The 24,062-nt window shown below is 39.9% G+C and overlaps 1 protein-coding gene across 2 annotated transcripts in view; it reads left to right on the top strand.

Moving 5' to 3' along the window:
• Positions 1 to 1,565: 1,565 nt before the first annotated feature.
• The window catches only part of LOC306825432 (voltage-dependent calcium channel subunit alpha-2/delta-1), a 60,725-nt gene continuing 38,228 nt past the window's right edge, over positions 1,566 to 24,062 (top strand). For both annotated transcript variants that reach the window (XM_079346198.1, XM_079346197.1), the window contains exons 1-3: positions 1,566 to 1,947; positions 7,671 to 7,752; positions 7,975 to 8,091. In XM_079346198.1, coding sequence (XP_079202324.1) covers positions 1,859 to 1,947; positions 7,671 to 7,752; positions 7,975 to 8,091 — 288 coding nt within the window. In that variant the 5' untranslated portion in view covers positions 1,566 to 1,858. The remainder of the gene's footprint in view (positions 1,948 to 7,670; positions 7,753 to 7,974; positions 8,092 to 24,062) is intronic.

The following is a 24,062-nucleotide window of genomic DNA, read 5'->3' as shown; positions in this document are numbered from 1 at the left end:
CTCACTCTTAATGCAGGACTCATTTCAAACCAGGTAACACAAGTTGTGTTGAAAAATGCCTTTATCATCTATTCTGGATTCATAATTCTACCTATATCGTGAAGAGAGGTGTAGCGCTCCAGACAATAGTCTGACGCCTCTGTCTACTCTGACACCTCGATCTACTCTCACAGGATATAGTGTGAGATGTTCCCAATTAATAACAAGAAAGTATTCAAAGATGATGTGTGCTCTTTGCGATGATACCATTATGTTGCTTCACTTCTTGCCACCCCTTCAGTTCTCACCATTCTCTGTCCTTTTCTCCATCCCATCAGCAAGTGCATCGGCTCCCCAGGCTCGGGGTGATGGGTGTGAGGAAGGTGTAGAAAGACAGAGGCTGTGGAGAAGGTGCATGTGGCGAGGTGTGAGGGGGATGAGAGGAGTGGAGAAACTGAGGGGCGGGGTGGAGAGAGCAACAGTGCAATGGAGCGAGGGGGGAGAGTAGGGATTGGAGAGACAAAGAGAGATAGAAGGGGAAAAGAAAGGGAGGAGGGGAGGGTGAGAGGACACAAGAGATGGTGTGTGGTTGCCTGGCAACGATTGATAACCAAATCCCCAAGCATCCTGGTTGTGCTGCCCTGCCCTCCTCTCCATGCCTAAACACACACACATTAACACATAAACACACACGCAATCCAAGTTTATGTCATTACTTAGTTAATTAATTCAATTTATTTTAAAGTGTTGACGCTCCTGTAAATTCAAGTGATAACACAAAGTGGTTTTAGCCGATGTAGTTGTGCCAGAGTGTGCATATTTTCTATCACGTAGGTAGGTTCATGTTAGAATGCATCACACAACTGTAAACTCGACCTTATAAAGCAGATTGATTGGCAAAGAGATTTATTGGGCTTTCACTGTACTTTGCTTTAACGGATTTTGCACTACATGAGAGAAATCAATAGATCTGTCACAAGAGCTCTGATTCCCATGTGGGACAGCTTCCCTGCCTACTGCCACTCCTGCTATCAGCATGACTGATAGCAAGCGCTGGCCAAGATTATGCTATCAAAGCCTGTAAATTCTACCATCCCTCCAGGTACTAGGAATTGAAAGGTTGTAGGTTGTAGGGCATTTTAGAGAGCTAAACCTGCTTTTGTATTCACTGCACGGCCACTAGTGTGTGTGTGTGTGTGTGTGTGTGTGTGTGTGTGTGTGTGTGTGTGTGTGTCAGACCATCCTTTCAGCAGGTGTTTTTTTTTATTGGGAGGTAAATAAAGTATTTGTAGCTGCTAATAGGCAGTGGTACACCTTGAGGGACGGAAGAATTTAGTGGGATCCTACCTGGACAGAATCAAAAGGTCTATTATTTAAAATATTCACATAGTAGCCTTTAAGTTGAGATTGTTATTTTTTAAATAAGCACTTTCCGCCAATGCAAATCTTTGAAATGGCTACACTGCTTTAATGTTACAGAGGCTGTGGAAATGCTGATATTACAAGATTTCAAAAATAGCATATGTTTTCCTTGTTCGATTAAAAAGTCGAGGCGGGGGAAGGAGGGTGTGTGTTTGTGTGAGAGAGAGAGAGAGCGAGAGAGAGAGCGAGAGAGAGAGAGAGAGAGAGAGAGAGAGAGAGAGAGAGAGAGAGAGAGAGAGAGAGAGAGAGAGAGAGAGATCTCCAGCTTCAGTACCTGTTAGAGCTCCGGCAGGCCACTTGATCAGATTAGAGGCGTCAGGTTTGGTTAATCTGTGAAGGAGGGACAGACTGCCACTCACGCTGCTCCAAGTCCCATTCATCGGCGGAGAGGCGGAGGGGAGCGGGGCACGTTCGGGTTGTCGCGCGACGGGGAATTTCCCCCTCTTTTTTTTAAACAATGGATACCTGCAGGGTACGAGTCTGGGTGTTTCTGCTCTTATTCTGGCAGGACGGGTCTCTGGCATCGCAGTTTCCGACACAGCTCATGTAAGTATAGCGCCTGTAATCCAATTTGAGCTGTAGATGAATGTTGTGAATGTATACCTTGCTTTAAGTGCTCACCGTTTACACACCGTTTCCAAGTATCACATGTAGCCTAATGAGCCACTCAAGGTGTGGAGGCTGTACTGTACGTGCACGCGTGAGGGGTGAGAGTTTCATTCATGCCCCGCTGGTCACCATGATGGACACAGGTTTGAGGGATGACAATATTTCCTCCGTCCGCTCCCCACCAGGCGGTGATTAATGGAGTTAAAGGGAAGGACTGCTGCCGATGTGGACACAGGGACAACTGACACAGCTCTTTATGAAGTTTTGAAAGAGTACACCTGCAGGCTCTCCTGGCTGTGATCCTTATGAAATTGTCTGTCAATCCATAGTGTCATAATTTGATTATTTTTCGCCTAAATTGTCATTATTTATTTGTCTCACTGTTTTTATGCAAGACTGTTTCCTGCAACGTTTGTATTAATTCCATTTGGTGTTCTCATGAACAGCTAAAAGACACATTTTATTTTAACCACATCTTTGTGAAAGACTATAAAACAAACAATAAACTAACAAGTAAACAATATATTTATTTCATGCTATCAATTTCATCCTATTTTGCCTAATTTATTTTACTTGACAATTTACTGACATTTAAAGTTGGATCACCGGACCAGCCTATATAGATAAATATAAAAAAAAGTCAGATATCTTGTATTTGTTCAAACTCATTTATATCACTGATGGCTGACTCAATATAACTAATGCCTTTCAGTATACTGACAGCACCAACTAAATTCACTCATAAGTCACTTGCTGATATTGAATCATATTTCTAAAGCTTCAAGTTACTAATTCAAGTCGCTGAGCTGCAGATCAGACCACTGTAGAAGTAAATGATACATTACAATATTTATTATGGCTGCCTTTTGGCATACCAACAATGACTGTAAACATAAATTAAACTGTGCAGTGACAACAAGGAACTATCCAAAATCAAACATCTCCTTCTGCTTAATATGCAGAAATAAGCAGAAAGACAATTCATGATGTGCTTGCATTGGTCGTTCATGCAAAAACAAATCAAAAATTCAGATTTAATTACTCTTTCCACCTTACTAACCACATACGTGTGCTGTATTTAGGTTGTCGTCAAAGACGTTTGTTCATTTAATAATTGAGTGTTTGCAGAGCAGAGCATCCAAACAAACTGCACATTACACTGTAGGCTGACAGTCTGCCTTTGGTTTGCTATGGTGACAGTGTTTATTCAGTATCTACTATTTTTGTATTTCCATGGCCTCTCTTCTTTTGTGTGCGCTTGATGAAAAATGTTCTCTTGAAAGTAGAGGTTGATGTAGAGGGCTCTCCAATTGAATTATCTGCAGGAGAAAATCTTCAGCCTGAATCCTTTATTGGATAGTCATCAGACCAAATAAAAAAAAAAACATATTTTAGCTTAATGTTTAACATACGAATGTGACCTAACAAGCATTAAAAATATGTTTAATCAACACATGAATGTCCATCTGCACAAGATACAAGTAAAAGATTGCTTGGCACGTAATACTAATGGTTCTATCCCTATAAAGCAAATCATTTTGTTTGGAATATATAAACAATGATGAGGTGCAAAGGAATTTATTCTTGAAATTATCTGAAAGAAATTTCACTGAACAAATGGATGGAAAAAGAGAAAACTCAGATGATGTTAAGTACTTTTGTGAACTGAAACCAGGTGGTTCTGTGCCTCTTTATGACCCTTAATAGCGCTGTTGTTCTGGGAAACACTCTGGAGATGAAACATTTGCACTCCCTGAGATGTTGGGGAGTAGTAATTCAAAGTGAGTAAAAAGAAAACACAATATGGTGTTGAATTTTTTTTTTGTAGCTTATTACAGTGCATTCTAGAGGGCTAGGCAGGTCAGAGCTTGATCCAAAGTAATGACTTTTATTTTTGTCGTATGTTGACCGGGCTGAAGAAGGGCTGAATTGGCCACTTGGGTGTTAGTGTATGCTACAGAGCATGAGCAGAGCACCGCGGGTTGTTTTTGCTGCATTACTGTTGGTGTTTCAAAGCCTCAGTCTGCTTGAGCTGAACTGGACTGCTTCTGTCTTTGTCTCTGTAATGATGATGTGTAATTAAATTGTAGTTTAACTCAGCCTCCGACTGAAACGCACACTACAGGCCAGCTCATTACTCTCTCCAGTGCCGGAGTGATGGTGCCACAACATCTGCCTCCTCTTTCTTTCTTCTATTGTCTCTCCGCCTCTCTTTCTGCTTCGCTCTCGTTTGTCTCTTCCTGTGTCAGAAAAACAATGTAGGGCAGTGTCTGACCCAGTTGCCATTTGTACGTGCATTTGTGTGTGTATATGTGTGTGTGTGTATGTGTGTTTAATTATCCAGCGTGGTACCAGAGGCTGCAGTAATCAAAGCCCAGCAACCAGAGCAGAAATATTTTGCTACCTCAGCTTAACAACCATGACATTATTAGAGCTAAGAGCATCTGTAAAGTGCATACATTAGGCCTGTGATAACAATGTAATGATGATAAGATAATTAGCATCACTGTACTTCATCTCATTTGTAATTGTATGGGATACAGTACAGCTGTGAGTGCAGGAGAAGATTGTGCTTCACAAAGTTCAACCATAGTGGGCTAAGTGCAGGTCTCACCTATGGCATTTATTAAGTGTTGTCATTAAATATGGCTTGGACCTCAAGGTATTGTTGGACAGAGCATGATTCAAGGGTGAGGAATTAATGCGCAGAGATTCACCATGCCTGTGGATAATACATCTGACTATTAAAGGCCAAATGAACAAGACGATTTATAATAGAGAACCACAGATGTATAGCTTTGGGGAGCAGTGGTGTCATTTTTTTTTCAATGGTCCTCAACTCTTTATAATGAGCCAATTCAGCTTTTCTATCTTTTAGTCCCCCCATTTGTATACACACAAAAAGGGATTCAGTATTGTGAGAACTTTACTTGTTCTTTATGACCAGAATTTTGCAAAGTCTTTGAACATAAATATTGTACATTTGTTCTGATAAAGTCATCTATACATGCAGAGGAACACATGCCCACATACTGCACCACAGCCTGAGGTTATGTCATCCATTTGTTGACACCTGAGAGTTATTTTTTGTTACAGAGATTTACACCGTTAGCAGTAGATTTCACTGAAGTTAAACTCTGGAGAGACGTCCCTCTGCTCCTCTGAATGCCAAGTCCCTGAAAGCACGCGCACACAAACATACACAGACTGCACAAGTGCACAAAGACTTGTACACATAAAGTCCCACTCAGAATTGACTTGTCGATGCTTCAGGCTTAGAGAGCTTAGGATTCCAAGGTCCACTAAAACACCTTACAATCAGTTTGTTTGGGGACATGAAAAGGTGTGGCAAAGGAGAAGTGAGAGGAGGATCAAGAGAACAGAATCTAAGATGTGGATTTATTGAGGAAGACAGAGGAATAAAGAGGGGACGAGAGGAATGATTGTTGCCAAACACAATGCACAGATTCAGTAAAGACGCTGACCTATTAGCTCATTTTGTTCACAGAAAGGAATCTGCCTGGCTGAATTCTAAGATTTAAAATGCTTATTCCTAACAGATTGAAAACTGTAGGTGAATACACTCAGCATTAGGTTAATATGATTATTGTATGAATGGTGTAATTATAATTATTAAAAAAGGCTATACTCCATGTGGCTCGATTAGCAGCAAATGAGAAGTAATATTTAACAATCATATAATCTCCATCCTTCGATATCAAGTATGATTAACTTCAACATATAAGCAAGAGCATGGGGCGTCCTCTTATGACACAAGCAGTCTGCAACTTGGTGCTCTACTCCTCCAGAGCTGTCAGAAATGGGAAAAGCCGACTAAGAAATCTAGACTTTAAGTTGCAAGTTTGAGTGAAGTTCCAGAATATATTCTCATAATGCAGCTCATATGGTCTGACATCTCTCAAACTCCATTCTGCAGCTCAAGCCTCGCTGCGATAAACCTGCTGCAATCATTGGAAGGTTTCAGCTGAGACGTGTCAATGACGTATCATTATACAAATACCAGACAATCACAGATTAATGAATGATACGTCTGAGTTCTTTAGAGGCTGTGTTGTCAGCACACCGTTTGTCAGCCTCAGAGCACTGAAAAATCTTTTGAATTTGTGTCTCTAAAACATTGTGTTATGTTTCAATGTAAAGAAAAACATATATGAAGCCACGTTATATACACACATTTCAGCATCAGTTAATGTCTGAAAAAATATTACCCTATACATCCCTTGGTCATTCAGCACCACTGTTCTTCCTTCTGTAGGAAGCTGAAGGCTGAAAACACACAAACAAACAGCATTTGAGGCTCTAAATCACTGTTGCATCCAGTCATTTAGTCAAACTCCTGCTAGTTTTCCTCGTCATATCCTTAAAGCTCTGCCAAGCCTCTGTCTGTAGTTTATCCTCAACCTCTAAACCTGCAGGCTGAACAAAAGACTGACCCTGCTTTAATATCTACACCTTTCCCTTCCTCTTCTTGAACAGTTTTGCACTGTGCTCTCCTGCTGCTATTCCCACTCATAGAATGTGTCTGATCTTTTTCCACCAGCGCAGTTCCTCTTTATTTTCCCATGCACTGTGGATTTTCTGTCCCTGATGCATCTTTTCTGGCTTTCTGATTTTTCCCTACCTTTCTCTCTGTATTTGCATCTTGCCTCCTCCCTTTTGCCGTACTGAGCGACACGAGCTGGTTCTGCACACTGTAACTTAGACTTCTGCAGAAACTTTTAAAGAGTAGATTCAATGAATGCAGTCTTTTTATGTTTATTTCAGTTATATGCAAGTATGTTATATGTGTTGTATATTGGATCACAGTGGATTTAGTTTGAATGCAACCCTTCTGTATTCACTGTCAACCTCTTAACATTCTCATACAATATTAATACATATATCTCACTGTGCATCTAAGTGTTTGTGCATGCACAACAGCTTTTATTGTGAATTAATGCATTCACATGCACACATGTATAACGCTCCTTCAAGCATCTCGAAGCAGGTATACACCTCGAGATGAGCCGGATTATTCACCGCTGTGTCACTTCATGCAGCATCCCTAAGGTCCTTGTATCTGTGTTCAGGGTGCAAGGAGTGATTTACTATTTCAGTATATTAAAGCTCATGCTGTGGGGCTCACTTTGGTTTGACAAGATGATTGGAGAAGGATGAGAGGAAGGTATAATCCTGTGTGTGGCACCAGCAGGGCAGACCTGACGTCCCCTGAGCTCTTTGATGTTCAGAAAAGCACGCCGGTCCTGGCCTTTCGCCTGTCCTGTCACATCACCGTCTCAGCTCATAACACAGGCTGACACTTATCTGATTGGTTGACTTCATGTTTGAACTCTCAGAAAGCAATCGTATTGGTTGACTCCCCCGATGGCGCGTGTTTGATTAGATGGCATTGAATCTGTTCCTGTTGATTCAGACAATGATTGGTTGACATTTTGTGTGACCTATCAGAGAGATTCTCTCAAGCATTGTGTGTGTGTTTTTTTGGGTTTTTTTCGACATTGCATGTCCAGATGGCTGGATGGTCTTGTTAGCTGATAGATGTTAGATAACTTCATTGACAGTTTAATTGTGAAAGGCTGTGATGTGTCTTCTAAGCTGGTTACAAGATTGATTGTGTGCATTTCTCTTTTGTCCCGTAGGATCAAAGAATGGGTTGATCAGATGCAGAAAGAGCTCGTCACCCTGGCAGACACCGCCACAGCCGGGAAGAGCCTCACTCAGGTACAACCCCTCCTTCTATCACCACCACCTCCACCAACACTACTAGACGTATGAAGAAAGTGAAATCCAGATGCATTACCTCAAAAGAGTGTCAAAGAAGTTGCATTCTTTCTTGTTTAAAAGTTCCATTCCTCTAAAAAAAAAGGAAAAAAAAGTTCAATGAAAAGCATATGATCTAGGAATATTTATTGTTCATCATACATGTGTGGTGTTTTCAACTAGATTTTCCTGAGAAACCAAAACCTGTACACTGTGGAGCAAAATGATGCCGAGGAGCTGGTGGCTAGAGCAGCTAGAAAAATTGAACAGCTGCTGCTGAAGAGGTCTGCTGCCTTGGAGGTAAGACTTACCACTATTACAGGAACCAACTGTCTGTTTGTGATTTTACATCGCTTTTAAAGCCGAGTACAGGAAGTCATTATGAACCAGGACTACAGAAGGAATGTTCCATCTGTTTCTTGTTAGGACATTCTCGACTTGAACATGTTTATTTTATAACCAACGACCATGGGGGTGGACTATTTTCTTCCCCCACGATTCACTTCTCCTTTCAACCTTTGGCGATAGTGCTGATTATGTCATCGTGTACTGGAAAGTATAAGATGGCAAAGAAAAAACTTCAGATAATAATTATGAAAGGCAAAGACTTCATGAATTGAAATGTAACCACTGGCAAGGGACTGGCAAGATAAGGAGAAGAGATTTAGCGCTTCAAACTTTCACCTGGAACGATGTTCCCTGCAGTTTGTCTTTTGGAGAGGGAACCTGGAGTGAACCCACAACTGTGAGCCTGAGGGCTTCAGCTGCAGAGCTGTAGTGTTGGTGTGAACATCTTGTGGGGAAAACTTTGAAAATAGTGCATCATTCATTAAATGTTTCCTCTTGTTCATGTTTTGCATTCACAAAATGAAGCCCATCTTTGTAACTATAATTACACTATTCAGGGTTAATCAAGTTGGTTGGATGGGTGGAAATAAACCCTTAAAAAAACAGTCTAACTAATTATTTTATGACATTGTCTCAAGATCTTGTCCTAAGCTGTTGGAGAAAACAGTACAGTAAACAGTTATGTGTCTGTCTTTATATTAGTTTGAATGTTTGTAAAAACGAAGCATGCACACAAACCAGTAGAAAGTGAAGACCTTGTTTTCTGCAGGGCTCAATGTGATAATGAGATCTTTGACCCTGAGGATGTTCACTCTTTCTCCCTCTTGCCTTTGGTCCTTTTCTTCTTCTTTTTTTTATTTATTTATTTTCTTTTATTTTTTTTACTGTAAAGTGGGTCAGAGATCCTCATCTATATATGAACTGTATTAAAAAAAGCAGAGGGAGTTTACAACATCCCATGCTCTGCCTTTATAAGGCATCCTCACTGTTGTCTTCTTATTAATGGAGAGAGAGTATTTATGAATGTTCATAAACACATCTCCTGCTAAGTGTCTGTCGTGTGTATTCTAAGTAAACATCCTGGTGTTCTTATCATTTTTCCGAGTACTAGTGCCATAAGACTCGAGTTCCTTCGATTCGTTTACCAGCTGATACAAATGAGAGAAAGTTGCAAGGATGTTCCAGCGTGTGTGTATTTCAAAGCGTGAGTTCAGATGTTAGGTCGCTCGTTGTTGATCAGCTAGCCTGATGCTATCAGTCAATCCAACCTCCTGTCATCAATCATACCACAGTCTTTATTGAGTCTCATCTGTTCCTACCAGTAACCTCAAGGCACGATGATATGAAATTCTTTGTTCTGAGATGAACGGATAGGGAAAGTAATGGATGACGAGGAAGAAGGGAAATTGCATGAAAATGACGGCTGCATAGAGAGATAGACAGGCAGATTTAGAAAAGGAGGTCAGTGCACAGGATGTTATCATGAGACAATATAAATGAATATTTGAGAGAGATTGAGAAAATGCCCTACTTTGGGGATACGTTGGACTTCATGAGCAGAACATATAATGCCGAGAAAATTCAAATCAGAATGTAAACATGAATTGAAGGGATTGGCTTTAACATTCATCAAACATGCAGGAAGAGAACATTCACTGAAGTTGTGAGATGCTTTCTTGTTGAGCACCCTTTATAGATGAGAATGACGCTCAATGTCAAAATAATTGGAGGTAGCCCAAGGCACATGAGTGACTTTTACTTTGTAATCAACGACTTTAACTTTGTCCTCCGTTTGCCTCATTGTCTTCCTCTCTCTGACTTTCAGTCTCTGATCTATAACGCTGAGTGATGACCTTTGAATCAGTTCAGAAAGCCACAGGTGTGTGTGTGTGTGCGCGCTCGTGTGTGAGGCCATGTGTCTACCAGTCCTTCCATAAATAAGTGTGTGGCAGAGTGTCACATGCATTTTTAATGAGTGCTTGGATGCACACTGTTAGGAGTAAAGAATTTACAATGTGTACTGGGGTTTGATCTCTACAGGTTTCCTCTGGTACTCATGCACATGAGCCCAGGTGGTGGGGGGGCTGCAGCTACCCCTGCTGGTCAGAGTAAAACAAAGTGGAATAACCTTTTTATCATGACTGATTCTACAAAAATGTCATTACCGTAAATCATCAAATAGTAACCAGTAGTCAATTAGCGTCCACGTCTCTTATTACAGCCGGTAGGCACCGGCTGCAATAACACAAGAAGACTGGCCCCTTTTTACAAGCCGCATAAACTTGTTCACTTGAACGTGCCGATTCACATTCTTTTTTTCCTTTAATGCTTGTTTAACTGTAGTCTATTTTTAAAAGCTGCTGCTTTTCTTGCCTTTATGGTAGCCATCGTCACACGTGATACGACTCAGCCAATCAAATGCTTTACTCAGACCAGGCACTGCAAGTATTACTCAGAGAGAGTCAGTAGACGGGAAGTATCTCAAACAGCATGAGAAACTAAGTGAGTCAGAGAAAAGAGAAAAAAAAACGAGAAAAGCAGACTCCAAGAAAGAGATTTGTCCCAGCGGGCAGTTTAAAGCCGTGTCCCGTATGATTCAATATGCTGGTGATCGTTACCTGCTGACTTCTTGACAAGGCAAACATATAAAATGACAAGTCCCAGCAGATGACAGCAGTTACAGTGCATTTTCAATAACTTTAATAAGACAATGAACATTTGTTCATATTCACTTTAAACTTCAAACTATTAAACTTCTCAGACAGAGAGCATTTCATTAAGGCCTGACTCTATTAAAAAATTCTCCTTCATTTTAAAACCTGGTACTTTCTGATGTTGAGTAAATACTGTAAAGGCCCCGGTTATTCTTTGGAGATTTACATTAAGACATTTTAATTTCTCTTCTTGGTGATAATGTTTTTTTTGTGTTTAAGGAGAAGAAATTGTAAGATTGAAGAACTGAATCTCTTCTGCAAAAAAAGTGTCCTGGTTGAACTGTGAGCCATCAGAGCAAAAAGTTTAAAAGGTGTTTTATAAACTAACTCTCAGTACAGATTTAAACTTGTTTCGCAGTTGTTGCCCCTGAACAATGCAGTGTTTTCTCCTTTTTGGAATCTTGCTCTCCCCTTGTGTTCACAATTGCAGAAACTAACTGACAACCAACCTTTGATGAGGAGCTAAAGAAAAAAAATAGAAAAAGTTATGAGCAGAGAGTCCTCGGAGTGGCTTTAAATTTGTAAGAAGCAGTCTCTACAAATTATAGTATATATGATATGATATAGTATTTTCTTAAGAAGCAACATTGAAGATATTTGTGGAATGAAATCATACAATGACCTTACTATAACACCAGGCAGGTAAAATGCTATGCTATGTTAAATACCAGCTTCTCTGACAACAATGCAGCAGCCAGTATGTCCTCCTCCTAAGTTTCATCCCTGTCCAGTATGGTCTGTGTTTGTTTCGACCAGGCTGTTTTAAGGCACTCCCACACTACTGTTGTGGGTGCCCTTCAGTTTGCCAGGCAAACGGCAAACTAACAGGTGCAGCATGGAAGCAGGTCAGTAAGCAGTGATTCTATCCTACCTACATTTTTAAATACGGTCTATGAGCATAAGGTGGTAAAAACTGGGATAAATGGAGATAGAACGCAAAAAGGTTTCAAAATAAAAGGCAACAATTGAAGCATATGGATTATGTACATCTAGATAATTTTACATTTCTTTAGAAGAATCCATTGACTTAACTCTAACTCTTTGATCAGAGTCAGATCAAAGATCTTTATTCGTATTTATTAGACCAAATTAAATTGCCATGGTTATTGAAGAAATGTGTAATTGGAGAGGGCATTAGCAACACACACATAAGAATATGAAGCTGCTTATGGGTAATTTGTGTCAAAACTTACTTCTAGCTCTTATAGAGAGAGACAGAGAGCGAGAGGCAGAGAGTCATTTAGAGAGACAGGGTAAGAGAAAGAGAGAGAGGCGGCTCTAAAAACGCATTCTGAAGTTGTTGACCACAAAGTGAAAGTCTACGAAGTGCCCCAGGCTTTATCCAATTACTGCACTCATCTCCCCTCCCCCACTCACCAGCCTGTTCTCCTATTGTCTCTCTTTCTGTTTACCCTGTAATTAAAAACTTATTTATTGATGCTGCAAAATTGTCCAGGCAAAAGGCAAACTGATAAAAGACTAAAGACAGACATCCACGCAGGCGGCCACATCAAGGTATTGTCTATAGTCTACCTCCCTCTGTTATTAACAATCAGCAGCCATGTGTTCACCGCAGTTGTTTGCATTTGTTTGAACATTCTGAATGAGGTTCACCTGTGTGTGTGTGTGTGTGTGTGTGTGTGTGTGTGTGTGTCTGTGTGTGTGTGTGGTGGGGGGGGTGTATATGGCTCTATCCAGTGATTAATAAGCTGACAAACAATACCTCTAAGAGTAATATCTCAACCAATAAAACTCGAGGACACAGGTGGCCCACTGTCTGCGAGTGTGTGTGTGTCCATGTGAGTGTAACTTTAGTCTGTCTGCACCTACAACAAATGTGTGTTCAAAACAACATACCTTCTTTTACCAACATATTAAGTTTGCTATAGTTGAAGTGCAGGTTAAAAACATTACTGAAAGAGATTAGAACAATGAGCCTGAGTATAGCAGCCCTGAATACGTACTGAATACGATCATCTGGTTTAAAATGGATGATATTTTCAGTATTATTAAAAAGAAAACTGAGACATCAGCAAACTATACCTTTGTAATTATTACCTTTATTAACAAGCTTGCCATGTTTTAGCTTTAGCTTAGTCAGTACAGACCCAGTTATGACCCTTACATTTGGCTGCAGGATGAATACAGAAAAGTCCATTGAAATTGTCCTGCAGCTACTATTACAACCTTGCAACAGAATCAGTGTGTTCCAGATCAGACGACGCTGACATGACTGAATGTGTTCAGCTACTGGTTTTCTGATTGTTGTTCTTAAGCCTCAAGTTCCAATATTTGCATTTCCCACGTTGTTTTTTGAGCAACAAGTGACCATATGTGGATAAAAGGGTGAAGCGTAAGGCTGAACGATTTTAGGAAAAGATTGAATTGCGATTTTTCTGGCAGAAATTGTGATTTCGATTTTGATCACGATTTTCTTCAAATCAAGCTTGTGCAATGTTCTCAATGTACAGTAACATTTACAAACATGACAGGAAAATTACATCATACCTGTTAAAACTTTAAATGCCATAACTCTAAATTACAAGAATGAAAACTAAAGTTAAGAATTGATTTCAGATTTATTTATTAAGAAGAAACACACAGACGGTGTGATGTTCTTGTTTTTAGTGTCAGTTTGACAGAAATCTGGTCATAAGTGTTGATGTATTTTGTGCCTTTGGGGTTGCCGTAGGTGACTTAGATCACAGAAGTTATGCAACAAGAGAAGCCAACAATGTCTCTGTATTTCCTTCGAGCCATACAGCCGAAACATTTGCCTGTGAGCGTCATTTCATGTTCAGATCTTGCGTTGTTTCTTTTGAGTATGTTTAATAAAGTTACAACGCGAGATAACAACAATTGATACTTTTGCGATGCTAACCGCTAGCATTCCTAGTCAAAGTCTCATCGACGTTAGCATCAAGCTAGCGGACTTTTTGGTTGTTTAGTAATATTATGAGATGAATAACTTATGTTTTGATGTCTGTTTAGTTTTACAGTGCTTCCTTTGTTAAAGACTGGACACAGAAACTTTGGATTCTTTATTGGAGGAAAATTGTTAGCTGTGTATCAGGCTAAAGAAGTCACGCACACACACAGGGGCAGAATAGACAGCGTGTATGTGTAAATTGACACAACAGCTCCTGGGTCAGTCAGGAGAAGCACTGCCAAAAACCGCGGCTTTGGCGATCACGTGATCGCTTTTTTTTAAATTGCGATTTCGATCAGAAGACGATAAATCGTTCAGCCTTAGTGAAGCGTATAGTAGCAAAGGACTGGCAAAATTGTTAAATTGCTAAATTGTCAAAGAGAACGAGTCTTTGCCCAAAGGCTTTTTCATAAGCTGCTAATTAGATATTTAACCACATTGTTTCTGCATAATGAGTTTCTATTTGTGGTTTAGCTGCTGGAGTAGTGATTTATTAGACATAGCAGCCAGAGGCATCCACCTGTCACTCAAGGAAGCCACACCCCAAATTAAACATTGCTTTAAGCTTTAATATAAATGAAATGGGTAAGTCATATAAAAGCTGCCTGCTCAGGTGTTATTAATGGGGAAAATGGCTATAGACCAGAATTAAATTTGTACCAGGCTATAAATCGGTTTAATTCCACTTTAAAGTTGGGCATTTCAATATGGAACAAAACAGGGATTGACTTTCTTTGGGAGACAGCCTCAAGTGGCCACTTAAGGAACTTCAGCTGGGGCATATCAGCGCTGGCTTCATTTTTCAGCTCTTAATGTTACCACATAGTTCACGCTGTTACACACAGTTACTTTGTAATGCTGACTTTAATATCGGCCTTATAGTTGTCTTCTCATATAACCCAAAAAGCAATGAAGGAAATAAAGTTGCACTAATACAAACAATGTCCTTAGCCCTGCATGTCCAGCCTCAACATGCCTTCATGTTTTCATTATTTTCATCATCAACATCTTTTTCATTTGTTAAAGACTTTAGTTACACACATTATTTAACCAGTGCAATACAGCATAATTCTTCCTTACATGTTCATAATTTGCTTCAGTTTACATCCCACAAACAGCATGTCAGTATGCCCAGCATACTTCCGTCTGCCATTGTTATTTTCCCCTACTCTGTTGACATTGTCAGAATAACCAGTAAATTCAGTAAGGTCTCAACATTCCCAGTATTGCCACAGACCTTAATAAGATCTCCATACAAGCAAATATTGCATATGCATTGTTCACTGAAATAAAGCAATATTCAGTTATACAGTATAGGCATTAAGACACTGTCTTGGAATAAATAACAGATTTATGGTGTCCTCCTTGATGACCAAGTATAAAAAAGGCCTGGTATACTCATTAACAATTCCATCATACTTAAGTAAATTAAATATTGTCTCATCAAGAAATTCCTCAATACGGTTTTAGCAGTGGGTTCAGTAAAAAGATGAGACTAACTGAATTTTGTTTTGAAAAATATGTCTTTAAAATTCACAGTTTGTAATAGTCACATAATAAAACATTATATGTCTAGGCTCATGTTTTTTTTTTGTTTTTTTTGTCTTCCATTACCCAGCAGTGTTTGTCCAATGAGAGCTAGTTTTCTATTTTTGTACCACTCTGGATTCTGCAAGTACTCAGTTTTCTATTCAGGATTTCACCTTGAAGTCTACATTAAAGAGGAACATCAGGATGGGCGAGGCTGTTACAGAACATTTTGCAATTATTTGCACGGAGGAAACCAGAGGTGTTGTTGTTGTAACCCAAATGGCAACTAACAAGCCTTTCAGACAACACCTCTCAATGCAAATTCAGCATCATTTATTTTCAGTGTGTGCACTGATGTGCTCCTATATCCTCCATCAACACCTTAATATTCACATGTTCTACATGTGTCTCTTTTGTACCGTCAGCAGTAAAGTTATCATGTTCTCTCATTTACAGGTGCAGCTAAGTGTTTAGTGTGTCTTAACTTCAATCTTTGTGCCCCAGGTGTTGGACCATATTTTTAGTAATCTGTCGCCTGCTGTTACAATGTTATAATAATGAGCACAAGATGTGACATTATGATATTTTCATGAATATGTGTGCCTGTTTGTGTGTGCATGTGCGCTGTCTTAACACAGTAATGAACGGAGGCTGTGATACGATCAGAGATATTTCAGTCTCGAGAGCAGATGTTACTCAACCTTCCATCTCCGCTCTGTGTTGATCATATTAAACAGACAAGAGGTGTCTGCATGTGTCACTGTGTGTGCTTGCATTCGTGTTTGTGTGCGTGTATGTGATAGACGGGGGAAGGGAGAGGGAGTGGGAGAAAGAGAGGGGGACCGAGAGGGAGCGGTGCAGATGGGAAATTCTAACCAGACTTATGGTAAGCCAGGGACAAGTGTCTCATGCATTCAGAGAGAAGAAATCCAAACTGGAACCCAACATGCTCACAGTTGCATTTCAGTCTTTTACAGCCAAAAGATTAAGTTGTTTTGTATCCAATTTAGTGATCAACATTTATTAAACAGACATGCAGAAATTTTTAGAATGAAGATTGTGACGCTTCCCTCTATGATTTAAGTAAATAATAGGATTCTAAATGTCTCTAAATAATGAAAAATGTTTGAAGATGCATTCTTCCAAGTGAGAGGTTACCTTTTTTGTTAAAAAAAAAGAAGAAAAGAAAAAAGATTGATCCACGGGTAAAATATAAAAATGTATGACTGTGGGAATGTAATAGTAAAATCTAACAATAATTACAAATGTGTGTCAAGGCACAAACATGAAAATAAATAAATGAGAGAATGAGCGCTCATGCAATATCTCTCCAAAACCTCCACTTTGTCATTTTATGTCCCCCCTCCCGTCAGACAGAGATAGTCTCCAGCTGTGAGGTGCATATGTGAACGGCTAGGTCGGAAAAATCTCTGGGGCAGTCCTGTCTTGGAGGTGCATTTTGGGGGAACTCCGTTAAAGAACTTACAAATGATTTTCTTATTTTGGTGGATAAAAACAAACAAACCTAAAGTTGTACTATAAGGAAATTTACTGGACAGGATAAAGAATAACAACTGTCACGTGTTTTTTGAGCAGCAAATATTAAAGAAATAACAGCTGTTTCAAATATAAAAGCTTAATTAACTAAAAATGAAAGGATCTTGTAAATTAAACATGGAATGAAAAAAAATACCATGTGAATTAGAACGTAAGTTGATATGAGGACGTACACAACTTAATGATCCTCTGGTTGAATGATATTTAGGTATTGAAGAATCAATATTTCCACTGTCAGAGGGCTCTCAATCAATACTACCATAACAAAACATGGCATTACTGACGATGTATCCAAGTAAATGTAAATTAATGTTTTGATCAAAGCAGAGCATACAGCAACAGTTCAGCAATGTTCAGTCACAGCTACCGTTTCCTTGTGTAGTGGTCTTTGACATAACACTCAGTGTTTCCACAGCAATAATAAACATCCTCTGTGATGGCGGCTGCCACAACAAGACATGCCCCATTACCCTAGTACCATTGGTGTAGTCCATTTTTAATCATTTAAATATTTTTAAATAAACATCATCTTACAATTCTTATTAATTTACATTACAAGTGTGTTAGTCATTTCTCTTTAAGCATTGACATTAACAGATGTGCATATGAACTATACTGAATGTGCATGTATGGCTTGGCAACTGGCATACATGCACATACTGTACATCCAAATTTAATGTGTTTTAGTCTTTTAGTTTTCCTTTATGTTTTAATTTCTCTGAATGCTCGTTTAATGTCATATCATTTATTAAAATTAAAATGAAAACAAAATGTAATGAAGTACAAGGTAAGAATTAAACACCAGATTTAGATTTCGGAGTGGCAAACCAAACAAGCTTCTTTTTTAAACCTTTTATCTTGAGAGTTTCTCTTTACATTTGTATGTCAAAACTCCCCAGTAAAGGGATTATGTGTTATGTTTTTAGACCAGTTCAATTATGTTCTCTTTATGTTTAACAAGTTACAACTCAGTGTTTGAATAGTGAAGAAATCCAGTTGTTTTCTCTCAGCAATCTGAACAAATGGCAGACTGTACATTTTTAAAAGTGGTAATCTACACACATATGTGCAGTACACGAGAGAAAAAAACAGCCAAAGAAAGCAAATAAAACAGACAGCAGCTGTGGATTTACTGCTCCCATCGGAGGCTTTGGCCTCGAGAAGCTGTGTGGAGCAGCGAGGCTCTCCCCTGGGCTCTCACAGCTGCATGTACCTCTGCTCTGTCTGTCTCATGCTCTTCTTTTTTCTTCTTTTTCTCATCGTGCCTCCCTTCCCCTTCAATTCGTGCACCTCTTGCTTTCTGTAGCCCTGCATCTCCAAGTTACTGTATCTCTCCTCCCCTGTGTCCAGCTCATGACCTTTCGCCACAGTTCTCTATCACACCTGAATTTGAAATCATCTCCTCTTCAGACGTTCTGACCTCTTTCGCACTCACACCATGCTCTTTTGTATTCCCTTCCTCTGGTCTCCTCTTCTGCTGGTCATTCCATATTAAATATGGTCTGTTTCTTGTTTAACTAACAGTTCATCTTGTTTCATGCCCTTCATTCACTAACATTGCTTCCTCGCTACATAATAAACAAAACACATTATTAAGACATAAACATGAGAGGATGAAACCATATGTATTTTTTCAAAGGAAACAAACTAATGCATTGCTTGAGAAAGCTTCCCTCGATGTGTACCAAACAACCTCCATGCACCCTCCGCATATCTGTCTTTATTATCCCACCGAGCATTTAATAAGCAAAGTTTTAATGATGACAATACAAAACTTAGATAACGCTGAGACAGAGCATTGTTTTTCTTTTTGGACTTGCCTTTCTGTTAATCCGTCTGCCTTTCTTTGTTTTGTTTTTTTGGGAGCTTTTTAAGCCTTCTTTTTTATGTTTGTAGTACTGACCCTTTACATTTCTTCCATTTCTACTTTCTCCACATCCCTTTGAGCTGGGACTCATTATGAGGAGTAGGTAACAAGCATCGATGAATGTGGACACGTTGTCAGAAACGAGCAGAGGAAAGATAAGGCTGAATGTGGGTGTTAATGATCTTTTAGGCCGTTACCACTCTTGCGAGTATTGCTTTGTTGTCTGGGGGGGGGAGAAGGCTGTGTGCTCTGAATGGCCCATTGATTTCAGGCGTGTGGAGCTTTTACACGCACGCACGCACGCGCGCACATTCACACACACACCTACACACACAGACGCACACACACTGAGGGAGTCTGGGAGGCTCTGTGAGGTTTAGCAGAGCCTGTCTCATCTTCCCTGTCTATCCTTTAAGCTGTACTCTGCTTTCTCACTAAATGCATGGTGGGCTGCTGGGGTGCCCTGGCAGAATGACAACTAAGCGAGCGGGGCAGAAATATGTCTCTAAGGCGTGAGCAGGTAGGACTCCGCTGGCATCCAACACTGAGCCTGGCTCTGGATGTTTTCTGTGCTCTCTGGCTGCAGTGTAATGACCTCATACATCAGTGGAAAGAGCATGAAGTGATAATATTATACTTTCTGCCTTACATGGCTTTTGGGATTAGAAGCCTGAAGCAGACATGGTTCTATACATTTTATGGACTGATTTTCAAATATGAATAGTTGTTTTCTCAAGATTTTAACTTTCCTCTACAAAGCGAAAGAAGCAAAAAACAAACGTAAAAAAATAGGCTACCTTACATTATTAGTCAGGGAAATAGCAGCAAGTCATGACTTGGTCTGGGCAGTCATATAGGGCTTTCACACTTGCAGAAAACTCGGGATATTTCCAGGTGGAACTGCGTGTGTGAAAGCAAACAGCCATTTTTTTGCTTGGACTTTACCCAGAGTTTCTCCTGCCGGACCCCTGGTATTTATTCCGCAGCAGGTTCTAGATCTCCAGAAAGTGACTCTGATATCACCAAAACACACGTTTCGTTGACTCCAGATAAAGATGAAAGCTAAATAAATCCATTCCGATGGATGCATCAGCTGTCTACCCAAGATAACGAGAAACATGTAACAGCTCAAGAAAACATCTCTAATGAACTCATTATCACAGAAAAAATCATTTAATTGGTGTCATCATCAGGGCTGCTTTTGTGTTTAAAAGAGATTAAGATGTAGATAATCACATGCAAAAAAAACCAAAAAAAACATTGCAGGCAAATGAGATTTGGTGTTCCTCCCACCTTGTATTAGATTTGTATAATTCCTTTTGATCATATATTTTCTCCTTTCTAAGAGAACAGAAGATAGGATATATGTTATTGTTTTATTCTTTATCCATCTGTTATTTATAAGTAATACAGAATATAGAACATTTCCACTGAAATCTACAACTCTCATTCACAGCTGCGCCTTTTTTCTATGAATGTATCCAATTCCCATTTCCTCTCTGCATCTATGTATCCCTCTTCCCCCATTAGGGCTGCTGGGGGAGCGGTGGCTCTCATCATATCTCCAGTGGTCATCTAGTGACAGAGTGGACTCATTACTGTGTGGAGCTGGGGTATCTATACTACAATAAGTCAGAGGGAGACTAATGAGCAGTTAGATCAAGCAAGCTACGGGGAGTGTGTTATGCACTCCCATAACTGAGCACTTGTAGTGCTAAATCTGTGCGTTTCAACTGAGCAACACTGGCTCCTAATCAAATTGGCAGAAACAGCAACTTGCCGTCACTGTGTAATGAACTGTTATGCCAGTTTAGTGAGGTTAGCTGTCACTCAGGGAGACGCCTCATCAAACCAAAGTTCTGTAGTTTAAAGACCATTTTCTTGTGGCTTGCTCTTTTTCAGGTGGGGGGGAACACCTGTCTGTGTGTTTGACAAAAGAGAGAGCTGGAGAGGGATACAGAGGGGGGGGAAAAAGAGGAGTAATTAGGTATCTTTCCTCTAACACACCCTCCTCACCCTCCCCCGTATCTCCCAGAGGGGAGAGGAGCCTCGTCAAAGCCCTGTCATGAATTTTTTAACAACCCAGTCGGTCTGCTCTCTCAGGAAGTGCATGTATGTGTGTGTGGGTTTGCACTTATACACCGGATGCGTGAGCGGGAGAAGGGTCACAAGTGCTGTGGTCCTATATTCTCCATTGATGTCACAAAGACTTCAAGAGCATGCATGTTGTATCAAGTATTTAAAAGCTGTTGCACATACTGATGTGCTCTTTCACTAACAACATCCTACTGAGAGAGCCAACCAAAGAAGAGATCAGTAATCAATATCCACATGTCATTGCAACCCCAAGTGCGTGTCTGTGCATATTTGTGTTTATAAAGCACCACCATTCTGCAAATTGGACAATAAATGAATTCACGCCTGAGCAATAAAACTCAGTGACATTAACCTGATGCGATGCAACACTGACATTAGCTGACATGAAAGGAATGGCATGATTGTGTGAACCAGCCCCTTCCATCAAGAAACGTCGTCCCCTTAGGTGGACCACTCGTCTGGATTATTAGTCCTTAATTCCTTAACCCTTAAAGAATGACATATAACCACATTTGTGTTTTAAAATTCAAAGCTTCAGTGATTTTAAACTGACTGTGTTGAATGAATCGAGGTTACACATCAGGATTGTCCAAGCAGAAGAACAAAAAATGGGGTTTTATAAGAGATGATTTTGACAGTAATTTTGTTGAAACAAAAGTCTTTATGGATCATCAACGTTGTGTGTTTTGGGCCTTTTTAGCAACAATTGCAGAAGAACACCTTCCCTATGCATGTTAGGAATTCTTTTGAAACAAGCCCACATACTTTTATTTTATTTTAAAAGTACCAGAATCACACACTTTCAGTCGTCTTCATTTTACCAGGAAAACTAAATCAGCTCAGTGAGATTTTTTCCAGTGTTTTCTGTCCAAACAGGGTAGCAGCTCAGTTGCCAAAGTGTCTGACTGACAATGAACAGCCATACATGTAAACATAATACACAGTAATACAATAAAATGGCATGACATACCAAATCAATAAAAAAAAAAAAAACAACCCTGAAATATTTGCCTTGATCATCTACCATCATAAACACTTCAGACAGATATCCACAGCCAGGTGTCCCTGCCTATTAGTCATTTAAATTCCCCTTTAAAAGCTCCCAAAATGTCCACATGTTAATTTAAGTTGTTCCAACTAAAAGGAGCAAATGTTTTTTCCACCATTTCAGTTCTTACATTTGGAAGATTCGAAGATTGTAAATCCCTGTGCTCCTCTGTCTGATGGAGGTTAGAAGGCATGAAGGAAGTAGACCTAAAATAGCCTTGTCAATAAGCACATGCAACTGTTTTAATTGAAGCCTAGACAAAGAAGACAATGATCCAACATGTGCATGTACATCAAAGGTGATGGTTTAAAATCAATGATAAACCTCAAAGCGACTTGATGTCCAGAGCATGTAAGCTTTGAGACGTTGTGTGCGCACCACAGTCTACTAGCACGGATGTAAAAGTGGCAGCAAGCAGTCTCATTTTGGACTCAAAGGAAAGGCAGGATTTGATTCTTAAGTTAAAAAAAATAAAACGTTTTACCAGCTGCTGAATATGAGAAGAAAAGGGGGGTACCAATATATCTGTAGCTTGAAGCAAACCGGGTGTGGACCACGAGAAGTGTTAGATTTTGTTAACATTACTTAAAAGTAGAAAATACTACAATATCTTGAAGATGATGATAAGAAAGGTAATATGGATTCGAACAAGACACTGTCTGATTGCTAAACAATGAAATGAGAGCTATTGATTTGAATCAAGGAGATTGGAGATTTTCATCTCCAGACTGACTCATACATTGTCTGAACGCTGCTTATGCGTCATGGAAGCGTCATCACCAAACATTTGAGCACTAAAAAAAAAAACCAAACATACGATTTGGCAGATGATGCGATGGTGAAATGTGTTGTTATACATGGTCAACATGATACATAATAGTTTTGTGATCACTATAATGTGTCAGTGTGTGTTTATGGATCAAATTGGAGAGTATTTTTAGCAGCGACAGGCAGTGCAGAGGAGGTGGAGACAGGTCTGGAACAGAGCCCAGGACTGGAGGCCAAAGAGACGAGACTGTTGATCAAGAATGAACGACTGCTGACAGCAGACACATGGTCATAGCACAGACACACTCATAGCCATACTCAGTAAAAGCACAGACTGACCTTTACTATGAATATCTCGTCCAATTATTGCTTACGCACAGGACCAACACGCCTTATGTTATACTCTCCGACTTGCAAAGCCCAACAGATGGATAATGGAAATAGATTCTGCTCTACAAAAGTTTATTTCATCACTTCCAATAGCTTCAGTTATTTCATAATCATATATCTCTAAGTGGACTTTTTATGCTCTGTGGTAACTTTGCTGTCGAAGGAAATCAGCATGTTGGATGGGGGAGTTTTTTAAGGGCAATTCTTTCCTCCACAGGGTTGTCATTAGCACAGTACAGTCAGAGAAGGGCAGGCCAGGGCTAAGGTTTGATCTGTGTGGATTTGAGCGGTTGAACATATACACAGTCCTGGAGGAAAGTGTCAGTATCCATTTTTTTCTGCTTGCTGACTGCCTGAGGATCTTACTGTTCTTTTATTCTGACCCTCTAACACTTATTTGAAAAAAAAAAATGTTTCCCAACAAGTGATGTAATCTTACACTTTGATTAAAAGTCTATCTTTTTCTTTTTCGATTGTGTAATCTGCCAACTATAAACGGACTAAATAAGACTTGAAGGTAATGCCTTTTACTTAAGGTCTTGACTGATACAGAGTGACAGAGGTGAATATCAGCTCTGTTCAGTTCAATCTTTCGACTAGATGCTGTAATAGTCTTTCTAATGGTCCTGGAGCACTGGCTGCTCTGATCTAACCCTGGTACAGATAAGTGAGGCCCAGAGGCAACAGACAAACTCTCACACAAAAGTTCAACACAGTGCTGCAGCCTGAGGATGTGGTCAACGAGGCAGCAGGTTTGCCATGAAAGCAGACTGTAATGACAAACAATCCAACAGGGTTCAGGCGGGAGACAAGTCAGAACCAGGCCGGAAATGCCAGCAGGTAAGAATCCACACTTCGGGGCCAGTGCGGCCACACAGAAGCAGTCACTGAACCACAGTGATCCACAGGATAGCACACTTAAAAACTCACACTCTTGGATCGACGCTGGGAAACGTCAAACAGCCCAGGAGAGGCCAAGACAATATCCAGGAACAAAGAGACAGAAGACGATGTCAGGGACAG

Source organism: Symphodus melops, assembly GCF_947650265.1.
Source record: "Symphodus melops genome assembly, chromosome: 6".
In the NCBI taxonomy this organism is placed as follows: domain Eukaryota; kingdom Metazoa; phylum Chordata; class Actinopteri; order Labriformes; family Labridae; genus Symphodus; species Symphodus melops.
This window is presented reverse-complemented; position numbering and strand designations above follow the sequence as displayed.